General features: G+C 35.9%; 1 protein-coding gene across 7 annotated transcripts in view; it reads right to left on the bottom strand.

Annotated features, from left to right (window-relative positions):
• EXOC4 (exocyst complex component 4) overlaps positions 1 to 18362 on the bottom strand; it is a 970332-nt gene that overhangs the window by 682640 nt on the left and 269330 nt on the right. For all 7 annotated transcript variants that reach the window (XM_077136146.1, XM_077136164.1, XM_077136156.1 and 4 more), the window contains exon 8: positions 3432 to 3577. In XM_077136146.1, the coding sequence (XP_076992261.1) occupies positions 3432 to 3577 (146 nt within the window). The remainder of the gene's footprint in view (positions 1 to 3431; positions 3578 to 18362) is intronic.

Below are 18362 nucleotides of genomic sequence, written 5' to 3'. Positions count from 1 at the left end.
ATAAAATATTTATTCATGCTATCCCAGGAACAGTTTTACAGGTCAGGAACATGGAGGAATAAGCTCATTATGAGGAAGGCGTCGCCAAAAGTTGAAAAAGTCAATATAAAAAGGAAAACCAAAAACTTGCAAGTAAAAAAAAAAAGGGTAAAATTATGACTACATCAAACAGTACATCTTTTTATGTATTAATAAATTACATTTCAAACTTGAGATTTTCAAAGGGAGGTATCAGGCTGACAGTAAGAGTAACCCTTCTAAGAATTACTGCGACTAAGGGTAAATTTTAACATAATGAAAAAACAACAGTGATAATGGAATAGGTTTCTGGAAACAAGGAATGAGCATAATCATTTTCTTAATTATGGCCTCTTTATCCATTCCTTGACAAGGAAGATGAATACTAAGATGAATGTCAGTCTGAGGGAAACACTTGGGTTACTTAATCCTCTCTCCGTACCCTATCAAGAACTAAGTCAGAAGGGAGGCAAAGTGTGTGGTACTATAAAAATGCAGAAAAGAGGTCACAAACTTCCAAAAAACATGTTGACAGTTACTGATCAGAGATGGCAGGGAGAAAAAATAAACTCTTGAGCAAAGAAGAATAGCAGCACACATTGTACAGTGAGAACGTAAATACGATTAGCCCTCGCTGGAGGCAATTAAAGAAGGGGAATACAGCCCTTCAAAGGGATAACAGAAACAAATTAAGTTTGCCCAAATCTTAATCCTCTATGACCTAATGTATTCTTGCTACTCTGGTATACTTTTTATGTTGGCAATAAGTCATAGATTGGTATAATTTTATAGTAAAAGGGGTATTAGAGATTATTCAGTCTCATCTCTTTATTTCATTGACAAACGCACTGAGGCCCAATAAGACAAGAGACTTACCTCGGTTTACGTGACTCAGTAATGGTAAAACCCAGACTAGAAGGAGGCAAATCTGCAATATTGGCTTAATTCTGTATAAGTGCTATTAATACATGTAGGTGACAGTAATATATATTACTACCCAATAATGATAAATGTGTGACAATTATTTAACTTAGTTTACTTCCAACAATTTATACATTTCCAATGCTACAACTTCAAAACAGATTAGCTAAATGTCTGAAAATCTGTAGGGGGTATGAAGATTTTAAGTTAGGGGTGATACTTGATGGCTTGAAATCTAAAATCCATTAAATATGCTTTCTGCAATACACCTAATTTTAGAATGACAGGTTAAAGAAGAAAAGAAAAGAGAAAGGGCCAAGTTTGGCAGCAACTGAAGCAGTGTTAGTTGCCTCGATCAGTCACCTCTTTCTTTTACTATCTTTCATTCCTGCTGGCTTCAATTTTACCTGGGCTTTTTGCTTCCTTCCTTCCTCTTTACTCAGCCACATGCTCAGGATAAATAGTTTCTTCTCTAACTAAAGTCTGAGTATCAGAGATGACCCCTAACTGTTTTAAGACAAATAGACATGATCTGCTTCCCCATGTCAGTGATTATGTTGAGAACAGATAAAAGATCCAACCCTAATACCTGAGGGGAACTTGCAGAGGGGCTTTGTCACCAGCAGAAAGGTTTTCTTCATTAATAATAATAATAATAATAATAATAATAATAATAAGATTTTCAGGAAGAATTACACCCTATTTCCTTGGCATCATCATCTTTATTGTGCTGGAACTGATGCAAAAACCTTGTGTTCCTAAGGGGAAACATCACCAATATACTGAGGATGACAAGGCAGAGAGATGGCAAAGGGGTGGGTGCTTAATGCTATGGGACTGATGAATTAAAAGGAACTTACCACATGCATCCTTACTGTGTGAGATGATTACTTTCCTATGGTTAAACTATTTATATGTGGTTTTATGTTACTTGTAGCTTATAACATTTTAATCCTAATGCATCTAACCTTCGGATAAAACCTTAGAAAAAGGAATAGAGTCAATATACAGAATGGATTTCATTCTAGGGCAAGATAAATGAACTGCTGAACCCTTACTTAATGATTAAGGAACACTATGAATACAAGATAAAAAGAAATCTAAAATATGAATCAGTATAGGACCACTTCATGCCTCCCTCACACCCAGTCCACAAACCAGGCCTGGCTGCTTGACGCACAGCCAGATTTTCCAAGAGTTAGGTCCTTGCCTCTGCTGTGGCCCAGAAGGCATGAGAGACATCTTTGCCTTCAGACATCAGTCTGTACTTTAGGAGAATAGGGTCTGTGGACTGAAATAAATCTAAATGTCTAATTGGAGGGGAGTATTTAAATAACATCAGTAATATGGATTATACAGCAGTTGAAAAGCAGCTGTATGTGTACACACATGTAAAAATCTCCAAGATACATGTATGAGAACAATAGGTACAATATGTCACCATTTATCTAAAAAGTAAAACAAAATTGGATATTTCTCTTTAAAAAGTAAATCAATAAAAGGTTTTAGAGCTTCAGCTATTCAAAATGAAAGATTTCAAAATACTGGGATGATATTTCTGTAATCACTTTACATGTATAGATTTACAGATACAACTTCTTAAATATCTACTAATATCTCAAAAGAATATACGTCTGCAGTTAGGCTGCCAAGATTTATATTTTCCTAACACTTGCTAGCTAGGTGACCTTACATAAATTACTTAACTTCTCTTCTCCCTCAACATTTTTTTACATGTTAGAGGAGATTAATAATGGGATTCATGTATATAGGAGGCTCATAATTAGTCAATGAAACAATCCATGAAAAGGGTTTAGCATCTTGGCTAACACTTAGTAAGGTCCTGGTAATTGTTACTACTGTGCTGCTTCTGAAATTTGGTATAATATGAATTAAACTGTTTAAATGATATTATTTTGAGACATTCATCAAGCACAATGCATGGAACATAATAAAGTATTCAATCAATGGTAGCTGTTGTTAGCATTAATACTAATATTAATATTATTTACCATTCACTATTACCAAAAGACATACACTTTAGGCACATGACCTAGTGGGGTTAACTAAAACAGTAATTAGAAAAGAAAAATTTCCAGATTTGTTCCTTTATTAAACATCTAACCATATTTAACCCCATTCTATTTAGATAGGAAGATTTACAAAACTTCATTAATAAGTACTGTTTCTTGGCACTTGAGGATTTTTCAAAGGCTGAAATATTTCATTTCTCTTCATTTCTTATAAAACTCCCCAGAAACAAGTTCCAGAATTTTTAAATGAAAGTTTTCTATAGTTTAGTACCATATTCCAAAATAGATACTACCCCTTACAGAAAGCAACAGTGCACAGAATTCGATATACACAATTCCTATAAATTGTCTCAAGTCAACTTTAACTAGAGAAAGGTAACTGCTCTCAATAAAGTAACACACTACATGGGATGTGAAAGTTCTTGACAACTGTCATCTTACCAGCAGAGAGAAACTTACTTGAAAAGAGAATTTTTTGGCCTCTGAGGTTTCTTCTTGGCAAAAAAAGCTGCAAACTCTCGTCCAGTGCTGGCATAACTTAGTTGAGCTGATGGTTCAGAAGCTGTACGAGTATTTTTCATATCCAAGTACTCAGTTAACAGCATCTATGACAATCAGATAAGCAATTTAACACACACATTTACCACGTGCTATTAAGAAAAACAATTTTAAATCAGTGAAAATCTAATTTTAAAACTTCACCCTAAACAATCAGAAGCATATTAATCTGGCTATTGGTTTTTCTAGTTGAAGATCGAAGGAGACATTCATTAGAGCCAGGGAGTCCTCTACTTGCCAACTACTCCTAAAACTGGGAACAGGATCTGTGGGCATTTGGACATGGATATAAAGGAGACTATTTATTGAGTGTCTATATGTGCCAAGGCACTGAGCTAAGTGAATTAACCAATATTCTCATTTAATCATGATTTATTCCTTTATTCCTCACTACTCCAAATTACAACAGTATCAGCAGCAATAGCATAATATACATTGAATAATTTAGCTTGAGGTAAGGAGCTAAATCACTGAGACATATTATCTAAATAAATGTAAAATGCAAAATTTTATCAGGTAGACTCCCAGCTTATAGGTAAAGAAATGGAAGATAAAGAGGAGTTGCATTATGAATACTGTTGGACTGATTATGGAGTCTGTGCTCTTAACCCTCACTCTAACATAGCATAGTAGATAAGCACTCCAAAAAACCTGTGAAGGAGAGGTATGATAGGCCATGGTAGGCTAAACAGTCCTGACCTAGAAAGAATTTCTAGGGCCACTACTCCTCCTGAAAGGTTCATTCCAAAAACAGCAACTATTTTTTGTTGATGTTGTTCAAATCCTGCCTGTGGGTCCTGCCTATAAAATCAACCCATTTTAAAACCACAGGGGCTGGGACAGGACTAGAATCAGCTGTTCAATTATTTAGAAGAGTACTCTAAAAAGGTCCCTTCCTTTTTGTGAAAGTAACTAGGAGATCCAGAACAGAAATAACCATCACTCCTAAGAATCTCTAACCTTAAGTTAAAGTGTATTAATTCAATTATAAAATCATTTACCATACTTAAAATTTTAAGATGCCCAAGTGGTTTAGAGTATATACGCAAGCAATTTTACCTATGATGGAAGTAAAATCTTTTCACGGACTCAGGAACCCATATAACGATTCATTCCTGCATGTATGAATATGTTCATCCATTCAGTCAATGAGGGTTTAAGGATCACATTAAGTTATAATCATCAAAAAATCCTTATGATGCACCTTGTGGACATGTTGCTGCACCAATTTTAAACCAATTATGACATTATTATACACATATGCACATTACTGGGTATTCATCAAACACCAACAATTTTAGAAATATGATCTTATTTGATCTCAAATTAAATCTATAAAGTGTGATAATTGGCACTTTAGAGATTAAAAACCTGTGAATTAGTGACATTAAGAAACCAGCCTAAGGTTTTATAATTATAGATTAACAGATCAGGATTTCAATCCAGGTTTAGCTGACTTCAAAACCTATGCCTTGACACTGCTGCCAGTAAGAGCATATAAACTGACAATAAGAATGGGCCTAATGGAAAGCAGTAAATGGATATTTACTTCAATTTTGTACAATAAAAATTGTACTGGAGAAGAACAAAACATGTTAACAGATTGGTCAATGTTTTCATATTTATTTAAAGGCCACTGGAATATTATTGGGCATGCTGATGTAGTAATATATTGGTCAATATTTTTATATTTATTTACGAGGCCACTGGAGTATTATTTATTGCACATGCTGATGTAGTAATAAAATGGAGAGGAAAGGAAACAGACTCTGTTAGCAGCAAGGGCTTAGCTCAGCCAAGCTCCACTGGTGGAATTAACAAATTCTCACTACTGAAAATAGACCCCCAGCACAGATAAACCTGGAATAAGCAATAAAGGGACCAGGAGTTTTTGTCCCAGCAGAAAGGTGTTGGGGCTGGCAGAAAAAAAAAAAAAAAGGCTTTTTAAGTTAGACAGCACAAAATACTGCAAAAGGGCTAGACACCAAGAAAAGGAGGCACATAAACCCTGGAGATACACAGAGACACATACCAATGTAAGCACTTGATTGACAAACCCGAGGAACAGGAGACCTGCTCTGAAAAGCTTTTTTTTTTTCCCTACTCCTTAACAGCTCATTAGATAAAACATGTTAACTAGAAAAAACTGGAAGCCTTCTCAGGCTCCAGCAGTGCTCTAGGCAAGGTCAAATTGCTTCAGGCAAAATTAAGCTTGTCTGAGAGAGGAGGTAACTATTCAGGTAAAAAAGGAGTTAATTCTCTAAAGGCTGTATCTTCCTCAAGAGAAAAGGTGGGGCCCAACTCAACTGGAATTCCTCTTTCAATGAATTCAGGCCTTCAGGACCAGAAAACTGAAGCAATTAATGCTAGCCTTCAACCTCATCTCAGTCTCAACCACATATCCTAGCAGGGTGAGTCTGCTGAAATTAAAGGTACCATATTACTTTACCCTTGTGAGAAGCCACACGCAGATAAAGGCCACATGCTGGGCAGGATAGGAAAAGTACAGAGTCTAGAGGTACAGACTTTCTTAGGAAAGTCTGACATCTGCTGGGTCTCACCCTCAGGGAAAACTGACGTAGGCAAATCTTTCCTCCTAAGACATGGCCAATCTTGTTTGGGAAAATCTTACTAGAGTCTATAATTTTTGAGGAGACCCACCTCAAAAAAAACACTCCACATATGCAGGGCAAGAAAAAGAAAAACAAGAACTGTAAAATTCTGATCAGTTAAACAGAATGTATGATAGCTGTCTAGAATAAGAACTGAATGTCAAAGAACAGCTAGAGAAAAAAGCCATCCAGCAAGAAAACCCTAGGTAAAAGAGTGATAACAACCTCCAGAATAAACTAATTATGAAAATCAAATGCCTAAATGCCAGAAAAAAATAACGAGTCATATTAGGAAAATTGAAGATATGACCCAGTCAAAGGAACAAAGCAATAAACAAATAAGATATAGGTTTTGAAACAACTAATTCAGGATGTTCGAAGAGATGTGTAAAATCTGATCAAAAATCAGATCAACAAGTTGAGGGAGGCTGTAAAGAAGACACTGGGTAAACAAATAGAAGAATTCGAAAGTTTGAAAAAACAAATTGCAGAACCTACAGGAATGAAAGGCACAATAGAAGAGATTAAAAAAAAAAGGAAACCTACAACAACAGATTTGAAGAGGCAGAAGAAAGGATTAGTGAACAAGAGGACTGGACATCTGAAATCTGAAACAGTAAGAAAATAGAAGGAAAAGAATGGAAAAATATAAGCAGGGTCTCATGAAATTGAATGACAACATGAAGCAAACAAATATGCAAGTTATGGTGTCCCAAAAGGAGAAGAGTAGAAAAAAGAGGAGAAAGACTAGGAGAAAACTATCACTGAAAATATCCAATCTCTTGTGAAAGACATAAAATTATAGATCCAAGAAGTGCAGTGTACCCCAAACAGAATAGATCCAAATAGACATACTCCAAGACACTTAGTAATCAGATTGTCAGATGTCAAAGAGAAAGAGAGAATTTTGAAAGTAGCAAGAGAAAAGCAGCCCATCACATTACAGGAAGCCCAAGTAAGACTATGTGGGGATTTCTCAGCAGAAATCATGGAGGCAAGAAGGCAGAGGTATGATATAGTTAAGATTCTAAAAGAGAAAAACTGCCAAGAATTCTATATCCAGCAAAACTGTCCTTCAAAAATGAGGGGGAGATTAAAATGTTTCCAAACAAACAATTACTGAGAGAATTTGTAGCCAAGAGACTGGCTCTGCAAGAAATACTGAAGAGAGCACTGCAGGCAGACAGGAAAAGGCAGGAGAGAAATCTCTACAGAAGTGTATGGAAATGAAGACTATCAGTAAAAGTAAAAAGAGAAAAAAAAATTGGATGTGACATACAAAATGTAAAAGACAAAACAGTAGAAGAAAGTACTGGCTTTACAGTAATAATGCTAAATGTTAATGGATTGAACTCCCCAATAAACAGACACCAGCTGGCAGAATGGACTGAAAAACAGGACCCATCTATATGCTGGCTACAGGAGACTCATTTTAAACCCAAAGAAAAAAATAGGTTGAAAATGAAAGGTTGAGAGCAGATATTTCATGCAAACAACAATCATAAAAGAGTAGGAGTAGCTATATTAATATCCAACAAATTAGACTTCAAATGTAAAACAATTAGAAGAGACAAAGAAGGACACTATGTATTAATAAAAGGAATGATTCAACAAGGCATAAGAGTTATAAATATTTATGCACTGAGCCAGAGTGCGCCAGAGTACATGAAGCAAACACTGACAATGTTGAAGGGAGAAACAGACACCTCTAATAAAATAGTTGGAGATTTCAATTCCCCACTCTCATCAATGGACAGAACATCTAGACAGAGGATCAGTAAAGAATTTAAATAATACAATACATAAACTAGACTTAACAGACATTACATAACATTATAACCCACAACAGGAGGATACCCATTTTTCACAAGTGGTCACAGATCATTCTCAAGAATAGACCATAGGCAGGTCACAAAGCAAGTCTCAATAAATCTGAAAGTATTGAAAACATACAAAACACTTTATCAGATCATAATGGAATGAAGTTCAGGCAGATGGCAAAAAAATTCATGAATATATGGAGGCAAAACAACACACTCAAACAACTAGTGGGTCAAGAAAAAATTACAAGAGAAATCAGTAAATTTCTCGAGACAAATGAAAATGAAAACTCAACATATCAAAAGTTATGTGATGCAGAAAAGTCAGTACTAAGAAGGAAATTTCTTACTTTACATGCCTATATTAAAAAAGAGGAAAGAGCAAAAATTGAGGAATTAACTGTTCACCTAGAAGAATAGACAAAGAACAGCAAAGGAAACAAAAGGAAAGAAATTACGAAAAGAGCAGAAATAAATGAAATTGAGAACATGAAAACAATCAAGAAAATCAACAAAGCTAGAAAGAGCTTCATTGAGACAATAAAATCGATGGGCCCTTAGCTAGGTTGAGAGAAAAGATGCAAATAAATAAAATCAGAAATGGAAGAGGACTCATGACCACTGAGCCCACAGAAACAAAGGAGGTAATACGAGGATACTATATGCAACAAGATGCTAATAAGCTAGACAATGTAGATGAAATGGACAACTTCCTAGAAAGGTATGAATAACCAACACTGATTCAAAAAGAAATAGACAACCTCAACAAACCATTTACAAGTAAAGAGATTGAATCAGTCATCAAGAAGCTCCCAAAATAGAAAAGTCCAGGACCAGATGGCTTCACATGTGAATTCCACCAAACATTCAAGAAAAAATTAGGACCAATCCTGCTCAAATTCTTCAAAAAAAAATTGAAGAGGAGGGAAAGCTACCTACCTAATTCTATGAAGCCAACATCACCCTCATACCAAAAGTAGACAAAGATATTACAAGAAAAGAAAATTACAGGCCAATCTCTCTAATGAGTATAGAATGCAAAAATCCTGAACAAAATACTTACAAATCAAATCCAGCAGCACATTAAAAGAATTATACACCATATCCAAGTGGGATTTTTGCAGGTATGCAAGGATGATTCAACATAAAAAAATCAATTAATGTAATATACTATATCAACAAATCAAAGCAGAAAAACTACATGATCATCTCTATTGATGCAAAAAGGCATTTGACAAAATTCAACATCCTTTCTTTTTTTTTTTTACATGGGCAGGCACCGGGAATTGAACCTGGGTCCTCTGGCATGGCAGGCAAGCGTTCTTGCCTGCTGAGCCACCGTGGCCCACCCGATTCAACACCCTTTCTTGATGAAAAAACTTCAAAGGAGAAGAATCAAAGGGAACTTCTTCAACATGATAAAGGGAATATATGAAAAATCCACAGCTAATAGCCTCCTCAAGGTGGAAAGACTGAAAGTTTTCCCTCTATGAACAGGAAAGCCACAAGGATTCACACTGTCACCACCGTTATCCAACATTGTGCTAGAAGTTCCAGCCAGAGGAATTAGACAAGAAAAAGAAATAAAAGGCATCTAAATTGGAAAAAAAGTAAAACTTTCACTGTATGCAGACAATATGATACTATATGTGGAAAATCCAGAAAAATCTCAGCAAAGTTACTAGAGCTAATATATATGAGTACAGCAAAATGGCAAGGTACAAGATCAATACCCCAAAATCAGTAGTATTTCTATATACTAGGAATGAGCAATCTGAGGAAGAAATCAAGAAAAAGATTCCATTTACAATAGCAACCAAAAGAATCAAAGATTTAGGAACAAAAAGATGTTCAACTTCACTGGCTATTAGGGACATGCAAATCAAAACCACAATGAGATATCATCTGACACCTACTAGAATAGCCATTATTAAAAAAAAGAAAAAGAAAAAAAATTAGTGCTGGAGAGGATATGGAGGAAGAGGGACACTTCTCCACTGTTAGGTGGTAAGGTAAAACGGTATAACCGCTCTGGAAGGCAGTTTGGTGGTTCCTCAAGAAGCTAAGTATAGAATTGCCATATGATCCAGCAATCCCATTACTTGGTATATATTCTGAGGACCAGAGGGCAAAGACATCAAAAGACATTTTCACACCAATGTTTATAGCAGCAATAGTTATGATTGCCAAGAGATGGAAACAGATCAAATTTCCATCAACGGACAAGTGGCTAAATAAGCTGTGGTATATATATATACGATGGAATATTACACTTCTATAAGATAAAATAGAGTCATGAAGCATGTAATAATGTCAATGAACCTTAAGGACATTATGCTGAGTGAAATTAGTCAGAAACAAAAGGACAAATACTGTATGGCCTCACTCACTAATATGAATTAACATTAATGAGTGAATTTGGAGAATTTCAGTTAAGAACAGTAAATCAGGAGATAAAAATAGGGTAGAGATCGGGCAATTGATGCTGAAAGAATACAGACTGTGGAATAAGACTGATTGTAAAAAGTCAGAAATGCATAGCACAATACTACCTGATGGTAGCACAATAATATACGTACTGAATGAAGCTGGATGCACGATGAGGAAGAAGGGCTGGGGGCATGTAGGAAACCAGAAGGAAGGATAGAGGATAAAGACTGAGAATTTAGCAATGTTAGAGTAGATGATGATGATTAAATGTACGAATAAAAAAAAAGTTTTTGCATGAGGGAGAACAAATGAATGTCAACAATGTGAGGTGCTGCAAATGAATGGTATATGGGAAAAAGTACAATCAATGCAAGTTACGGACTACAGTCAATGGTAACACTAATATGTTTACAATGAATGTAACAAAGGCTTTCTGCCAAAACTAAATGTCAACAGGTAGGGAGGGACATGGAGAAGGGGTACAGATTCTTTGTGGAAGATAAAGAAATGTCTTCAGACAGATATGGTGGTGAAAACATGTCTATACACTTCGGTTGGATTATAAGATGTGTGAATAAAGCCATTTAAAAATGAACAGAGGGTGTGTAGCTTTAAAACCATCACCACAATCAAGAAAGTGAGTGTATCTACCATTACCAAAAGTTTCTTTGTACCCCACTGTAATTTCTCCTCTCACTCCCAACTCCTACCCCTGGTCAAACCCCAAGCAACCATTGATCTGTTTTTTGGCATAGAGATTTTTTTTTTCTATAATTTTATATAAATGAGATCATATAGTATGTATTATTTTGTTGGACTTCTTTTATTCAGTGTAATTGTCTTGAGATTTATCTGTGTTGTCATATGTCATCAAGAGTTCATTCCTTTTTATTGTTAAGTAGTATTCCATTGTGTGGATATAACATATAGACTTGTGGGTTGTTTCCAGTTTGGGGTTATAACAAATAAAGCTGCTATGAACATTAAAAAAAAAAAAAAAATGAACAGAGGGAGAAATGACAGAGCCTAAAGAAATGACCAAGCCTAGAGAAAAGACAGAAGCCTCAGAGCCAACAGAAATGTCACAGCAGAGCTGACATAGATGTGGACACATGGAGAATGAGACACAGATGTTTGGAGATGCTTAGAGCCCAGGAGACAATGCCATGAGCTGTAAAACCAGCCCTGGAGAGAGCCAAGGAAGCCAAGAGATGATAGCCAGCCCCAGAAAACTAAAGTAAGGAACCTCCACAGGAACAGAGGCTGAAAGCAACAGAGCCCAGGATTAGAGAACCAGCAGATACCAGCCACATGAATTCCCAGCCGACAGAGGTGTTCCGAACCCATGGACCTTCCTTGAATTAAGGAAACCTCTTGCTGGTGTCTTAATATGGACATTTTCACTTCCTTAAAACTGTAAACTTGTAACTTATTAAATTCCACTTTATAAAAGTTATTCCATTTTTGGTATATTGCATTCTGGCAGCTAACAAACTAATACAGGTTTGGTACCAGAGCAGCGGGGTGCTGCTGCAGTTTGCAAATACCAAATATGTTGGAATAGCTTTTTTTTTCTTTTTTAACTTTTTTTTATTGTATAATAAAACATATATACAAAGCAAAGAAGGAAAAAAGCAATAGTTTTCAAAGCACTCTTCAACAGGTATTTACAGGACAGATCCCAGAGTTTGTCATGGGCTACCATACCATCATCTCAGATTTTTCCTTCTAACTGTTTCAGAACATTGGAGGCTAGAAGGAATAAATATTTTTTTTATCACAAATGACTTTTTTTATTTACTTTTTTGTGAAAAATGACATCTATACAAAAAAGCCAGCTTTTTAAATGGATAAGGGAAAGAGTCTGGAAGAGTTGTGAGAAGCTTCATAGAGAAGGCCCAGACTGCTTTGAAGAGCCTGTAGGTAGAAATGCGGACTCTAAAGATATCTGTGATGAGGCTTTAGACAGAAATGAGGAATGTGTCATTACAGGCTGGAAGAAACGCAACCCTTGTTTTAAAGTGGCACAGAATCTTGCAAAATTGTGCACAGCTGTTGGATGGAAGTTAGAATTTAAAGACAACAACCCAGGATACTTAGGTGAGGAAATTTCCAAACTAACTATGGAAAAGGCAGCCTGACTTCTCCTTGCAGCTTATAGGGAAAGGTGACAAGAAAGAGATAAGCTGAGAATTAAACTCTTGGGCAAAAAGAAACCAAAAATTAATGGTCTGAAAAACTTTGGGCTTCCAGAATATGAGACGCCAGAGAATAGTGCCCCATGTGAGGATCTACGCAAACATGGACGCAGTCAGCCATTTTAGGAAAAGCCAAGATTGGAGATGGAATTATCCATAAAGGATTTGTGGAAACTCCTTTTGTCTGATGGGCATGATCCTTGTCTACTACCTAGAAAGTCAACAGGAGTACTGTGGGATCTACATAAAAGGAACCACTGCCAGTCTGGACACAAATGGACAGAAAAGGGGGGAAACTGAAGGAAAAAAATAACTTCAGAGCCAGAACTATAGAAGCTAAGTTCTGAAGTCAAGAAACCACAGGTCAGGAGAGCAGACACACCCAAGCACTTGGACAGGGTGAGTTTGCTCCAAAGGCAGAAGGTGAGCCTTCCACTTCATTGCAGTGGAAGAGTTATGCAGCCTCTGGCTTTGGAGAGGATGGAGAACATTCCTTGGGGATTGGGGAGAGCCTGGCTGCCACCACAATGTGCTGGAGGAGCTGAATGTGTACCCTATAGATGGCAGAGAGCACGGATGCAGACCGAACACTTGGAGAGGGTGGAGCTGAGAAAAAGGTGGCCTCCTCAATGTTCCCAAGGTTGCAAACTCCACACCACTGTTTGGAGAGAGCAAGGCCACTTCATAGGCCCTTGGAAAGGGTGGGACTGCCACTTTCTAAAGCCATGAAGAGAAATGACTCTCAGACTCTGAAATCGAATGGAGTTTGCCCTGTAGAGTTTTCAAAACTACTTGGGTTCTGTGACCCCTGTGTTCCTTCCAATTCCCCCCTATGCAGTAGGAATGTGTATCCTATGACTGTCCCTCCTTTGTATATGGAAACAGGTAACTTCTTCTGAGTTTTACAGGTCCAGAGTCAGAGAAGAAAATATTTGTCCTAGAACAGACCATGCCTGTAGCTGACCTTGATTAGATTTTGTATTGTTTTAACTTTGTATTTTATTTATGTTGTTACTGAAATGGTTTAAGGCTTTCAAAAAAAATCAACAGAGAGAAACAAGTGCCATAGAAAATGTGGAGAAAGAGATGTACCTATTCACTGTCAGTAGGGAAACTGAAAGGTGCAGACCCTTGGAGGGCAGTGTGGTGGTTCCACTGGAGGCTAGGGGTGGAGTTGACATATGATCCTGAAATCCCTTTGCTCAGCATATTCCTAGAGGAACTGAGTGGGGATACGAATGAACATTTGCACATTAGTGTCTATGCCGGCAGGTTCATAATCCATAATGGATGGATGTGGACTAAGGGAACAACAACTGAGAAATGGAAGGGGAACTATGGTGTATACATACAACGATCTACTGACTGGCCGCAAGACGGAATGAAGTTGAGAGGCATGAAATTTAGGTGACTGAAACTTGGGAACTGTATGTTGAGTGAAATGTCAGAAACAGAAAGACAAATATTAACAACCTCATTCATAAAGACTGACTATAATATAAAAACTTGGTGAACTGAAGTCAAGAGCATGGGCTATCAGGTTGGGGCCTATTGGAAGGGGTCCTAGATTGTAAACTCTTAAAGCAGTCACATATACTCACAAGTCACAACTGTTATTTCTAAATTCTGAGATATTGAGCTGTTTGCTCAGGAATACAGGAAAAATGGGTTTAAAAGAGAAAATAAATATAGTGTGGAATGTACTCCCCTGTGAAATATATGCCTTTTCATATACATCCTCAATATATAATGTGAAAGAGGAAACAATGTTGATGAGTTTCCATAATTTATAAATTAACTTGAATTAGGACCACTAACTGAATGTCCATAAGGTCATCAAAAATTATCAGTACTCTCAGGAACATATACCCTTGAATATTTGTTATATGACTTTATCCCATGGTATTTTTTTTCAACAGCTTTTGGAGGTATGATTTAGCTACCATAAAACTCATTCACTGTGGTATACAATACAATGATTTTTATGAAATGTATGCAATTGCATAACCATCACCACAACCATTCTAGATCACTTCTGACACTTCTAAATGTTTCCTTATATTAACTACAGGCTTTTCATACACCTTTTATCAGGTCAAGAAAGTATACTTTATACTTCTACTCCTAGTTTGCTAAGAGATTTTTGTGTGGTTTTGTTTTAATCATTAATGGGTTTTTAGATGTTATGATTTTCTGTGTCTGCTGAGAACATTATGTAGGTATTGCCATTATTTCTTTTTAATATGGAATGCGGGGCAATATAAAAATGTAGTTAAGAACAAAGGCTTTGAAATTAAAGAGACTGTATGTGAATTCAGCTATACTTTGGCCAATTATTTAATCTCTCTAGGTTATACTCTGCTCATCTGTGAAGTGAGGAAATTAACAGAACCTACTTTATAGAAATAATAAGAGAATTAAAAAAATAATAGAAAATTCTTAGCACATATACTAGTGGAGATTGGACTCAGAAATCTGTATTTTTTTTATGCATCTCAGGAACCATATATGTATAATATTACCTCTCTGTGCCTAAGAACTTAAGTTTCCTCATCTGAAAAACAGATGCTATCACAGAACTGTTATCAGGATTAAATGAGTTACTACCATAAAGCACTGAGAATACTGTCTAGAACATAAGCATTTTATAAGTGTTTCTTAAACAATAAACAAAAATATCTCTACATTTTCATCACCCTCTTACTACTGTCCCTCTCTTCTTCTGCTTTTCTTCCTCTCCTCTCTACATAAAAGGGCTCAATCACTAAATGCAGGCTTCTACTAATACGATCTTCACATCTTCTCTAAAGCTTTGGGAATGGCTTTCTTTGACTACCATATTTTCTAACATAAGTACTCAAATACTCAATATTCCTACTCTTTATCTTGCTCTCTTCCATTTCAGTTATCTCTACATTTCATATGATTCTCAGATTTTTCCCTACCATCATATTTTCTCCCAAGCTTCAGAGATGCATTACCATTGCCTGTAAGAGTGCAGCAAACATTTAAGGAACACTGAAACATGAGACCAACAAACTCAACTTGACCAAGCAAAACATATTAATACCACCTTTCCCATAGTTAGGAAGGAAATAATGCAAGGAAGTGAAGAAGGGAAGGCACCCTCCTTAGTTCATCTCCTCTTTGTGTTGATGCCATTATCAGTGTTCTGATCAACCAGGATCAAAATTTCTCACCTTGCTCTCCAAATTACCTGCCAAGTACTATAGATTTTATACTACACACCTCATGTGCATTAACTTTTCTAAATATTTTCTTTCTCACTATTATCTCTCTAGGTCAGATCATCATTATCTTTCCACAGATTATTACAACAGTTGGTCATTTAGCCATTCTGTCTCACGTTTCTCATGGCACTCTTCTATCCCATGACCTGGGACCAGATTAAGCTCACTAATGCAGAGCTCAGTATCATTTCTCTGCTCAAATCCTTCATGGCCTCCTCCCTGCAGACAAAATAAACCTCTATCTCCCTCACTGGTATTCAGCACTTTCCACAAGATAGCCCCAATATATCTCTGCAGCCTTAGCTCCTTTTAGCTGTTTTTACATAACTACCGTTTGTTAAAATAGGCTATTTCCTGTTCCCTAAATAATCAAGGTTTTTTGTCATGTCTGATTTTTGCTGTTTTGTTTTACTTTGTTTTTTTCTGTTTGCAACTACATCTTCCATCATTCAAGGTGGACTGAGATTAAGAAAGCGAATCTAAATAAAACTTAATGATTTTAACCATATGCACTCCATTCAGATATTACTATTCAGAGTCCACATGCACTAGAGATATCAACCCCATGCATGAAGACACAGAGATAGATTCTATAGATTCTCTTGTAGGTTACTAAATTGAAAGTAAGATGCTCTAAAGGGCAGCTATTTATCAATATTTCACATTCACAGATGTGCTCCTCTGAGTATAACACTCATGGTGAAACTTCAGGCTTTTTGTGGTAATTTACTTATCACAGGAATATCATTTATTAAATTCCTGCTCCATTGAGATAAGTACTACCCTAATGACCTGAAAGAGTTAATGCATCTTGGAAAAGACCCAAATTACTCTCCAGAGGCAGCTTATTCAATTGTCTATGACCTAGCATTTTCAATTAGCAGTTCAGTTACTAATGACTCCTTAGTATTGGTTATCTGTAATATGTGAACATTGACATACCTATAAAAAACAATGCTTGCCGATAGTTCATTCAAAATGAGATCTTTAGGGATAACAAATGTAGATCCAGATTCAATTAACATTTAGTGTGTGACTGCTGAGTGCCAAGAACTGTGGTAAGTACTTTCCTGTTATAACTTGAGGGAAACATTGTGAAGACTAGAAGAGTATGGACAGGCTAATCTATTGAACAAGAAATGAGCAACTACTTTTTGGCAGACACTGAGGAGACAAAGATAAAGAGAGTGGTTCTTTCTTTAAGGAGTCCACAAAAAAATATCTCAAATGAACTCATCTAAGGTTCTTCATGATCTGTTTTTAGGCTGTCTATTCCCATCTACACTCTTCGGTATGAATTATCTATCTGGTAAATTCAGTAAGCTTACTGCATATAGGCATATTCTGCTAACCTAGAATGTCCTTTCCACCTGCCTAAATCCGAGCCATTATTTTAAGGACCATCAACTGCTATTACATGGACAAAAACTTCTCTGACCAAGCTATCTAAAGTTATCTTTTAAATCCAACAGAACCCACAGATTTAGCAATTAAACATACACTGCTGTATATAATTTCACTTTTCCTGTATTTATTTCTTAACTTTACAACATGACTTGATGAGATGATACCATGTCTATAACCCAATTGATATCACATTGAAATAACTTACTAAACTCCTTTATGACTGAAGAAGGAATTTACTATCACTCATTTCTAGACTCAAGTTTAGAGACTTTATCAACTTTCGCATCAACAAGAAAGATTCTGTCTATAAGGTAAACAAATTTCTTCTATCCAAAGATAATGAAACACATATATACCATGAACAAGACACTAAACTGATGAAAAATACCTATCATCACTATGATTAAAGAAAGATAATCCTATTTTGCCAGTTTCTTCCAGAAAAAATAGCTAGATCTACAAAAGGTCTGTGACTATTATATACTATTTCTTCTGAAATGTTATATGTTAATTCAAGGTAAGAGAATAAACTATTTCATTTTTCTACCATAATTGAGGTTATCTTATAATTTAAGACTTAGTAAATTAACTGCATTGCTATGTTAAGTTTATAAGTATAACACTCTGGGGTCCAAAACGGAGATATACTACATTCATATTTCTAGTATCAAATTCAATTCTTTTAGATCAGGTTTCCTATTTAACTTTTTCCCATGAATACTTCTTTGTTTCATTTTAAATCTTATATTTAGATGTAATACATGCTCATAAAATTTCCAAACAGTACAGGATTATGTAAAAATTCAAATAATCATTAACAGTATTCTTGTACGCAATATATTTTATGGATTTGCCTAAGTTGAGACTCTCATTATTTTTCTTGTCATCCCTCTAAATGCTAAAAACCACAGTATTCTGCACACATAAAATATATAAGACATCCATTATATCCAGAGTGAAATTTATCAGCAAGTGAAAAAAACTGCCTGACTGACAGCATTTGGTCCAATTAGATTCTCTTCATAGTCAATTATTAACCCCCAACTTTCTGAAAATTACAAGTACATTTTAATTTGTAAATTATGTTATATATGCCTGCTCTAACAAATTTAAG

The sequence above is a fragment of the Tamandua tetradactyla genome, chromosome 1 (genome assembly GCF_023851605.1).
Source record: "Tamandua tetradactyla isolate mTamTet1 chromosome 1, mTamTet1.pri, whole genome shotgun sequence".
Classification (NCBI taxonomy): Eukaryota; Metazoa; Chordata; class Mammalia; order Pilosa; family Myrmecophagidae; genus Tamandua; species Tamandua tetradactyla.
This window is presented reverse-complemented; position numbering and strand designations above follow the sequence as displayed.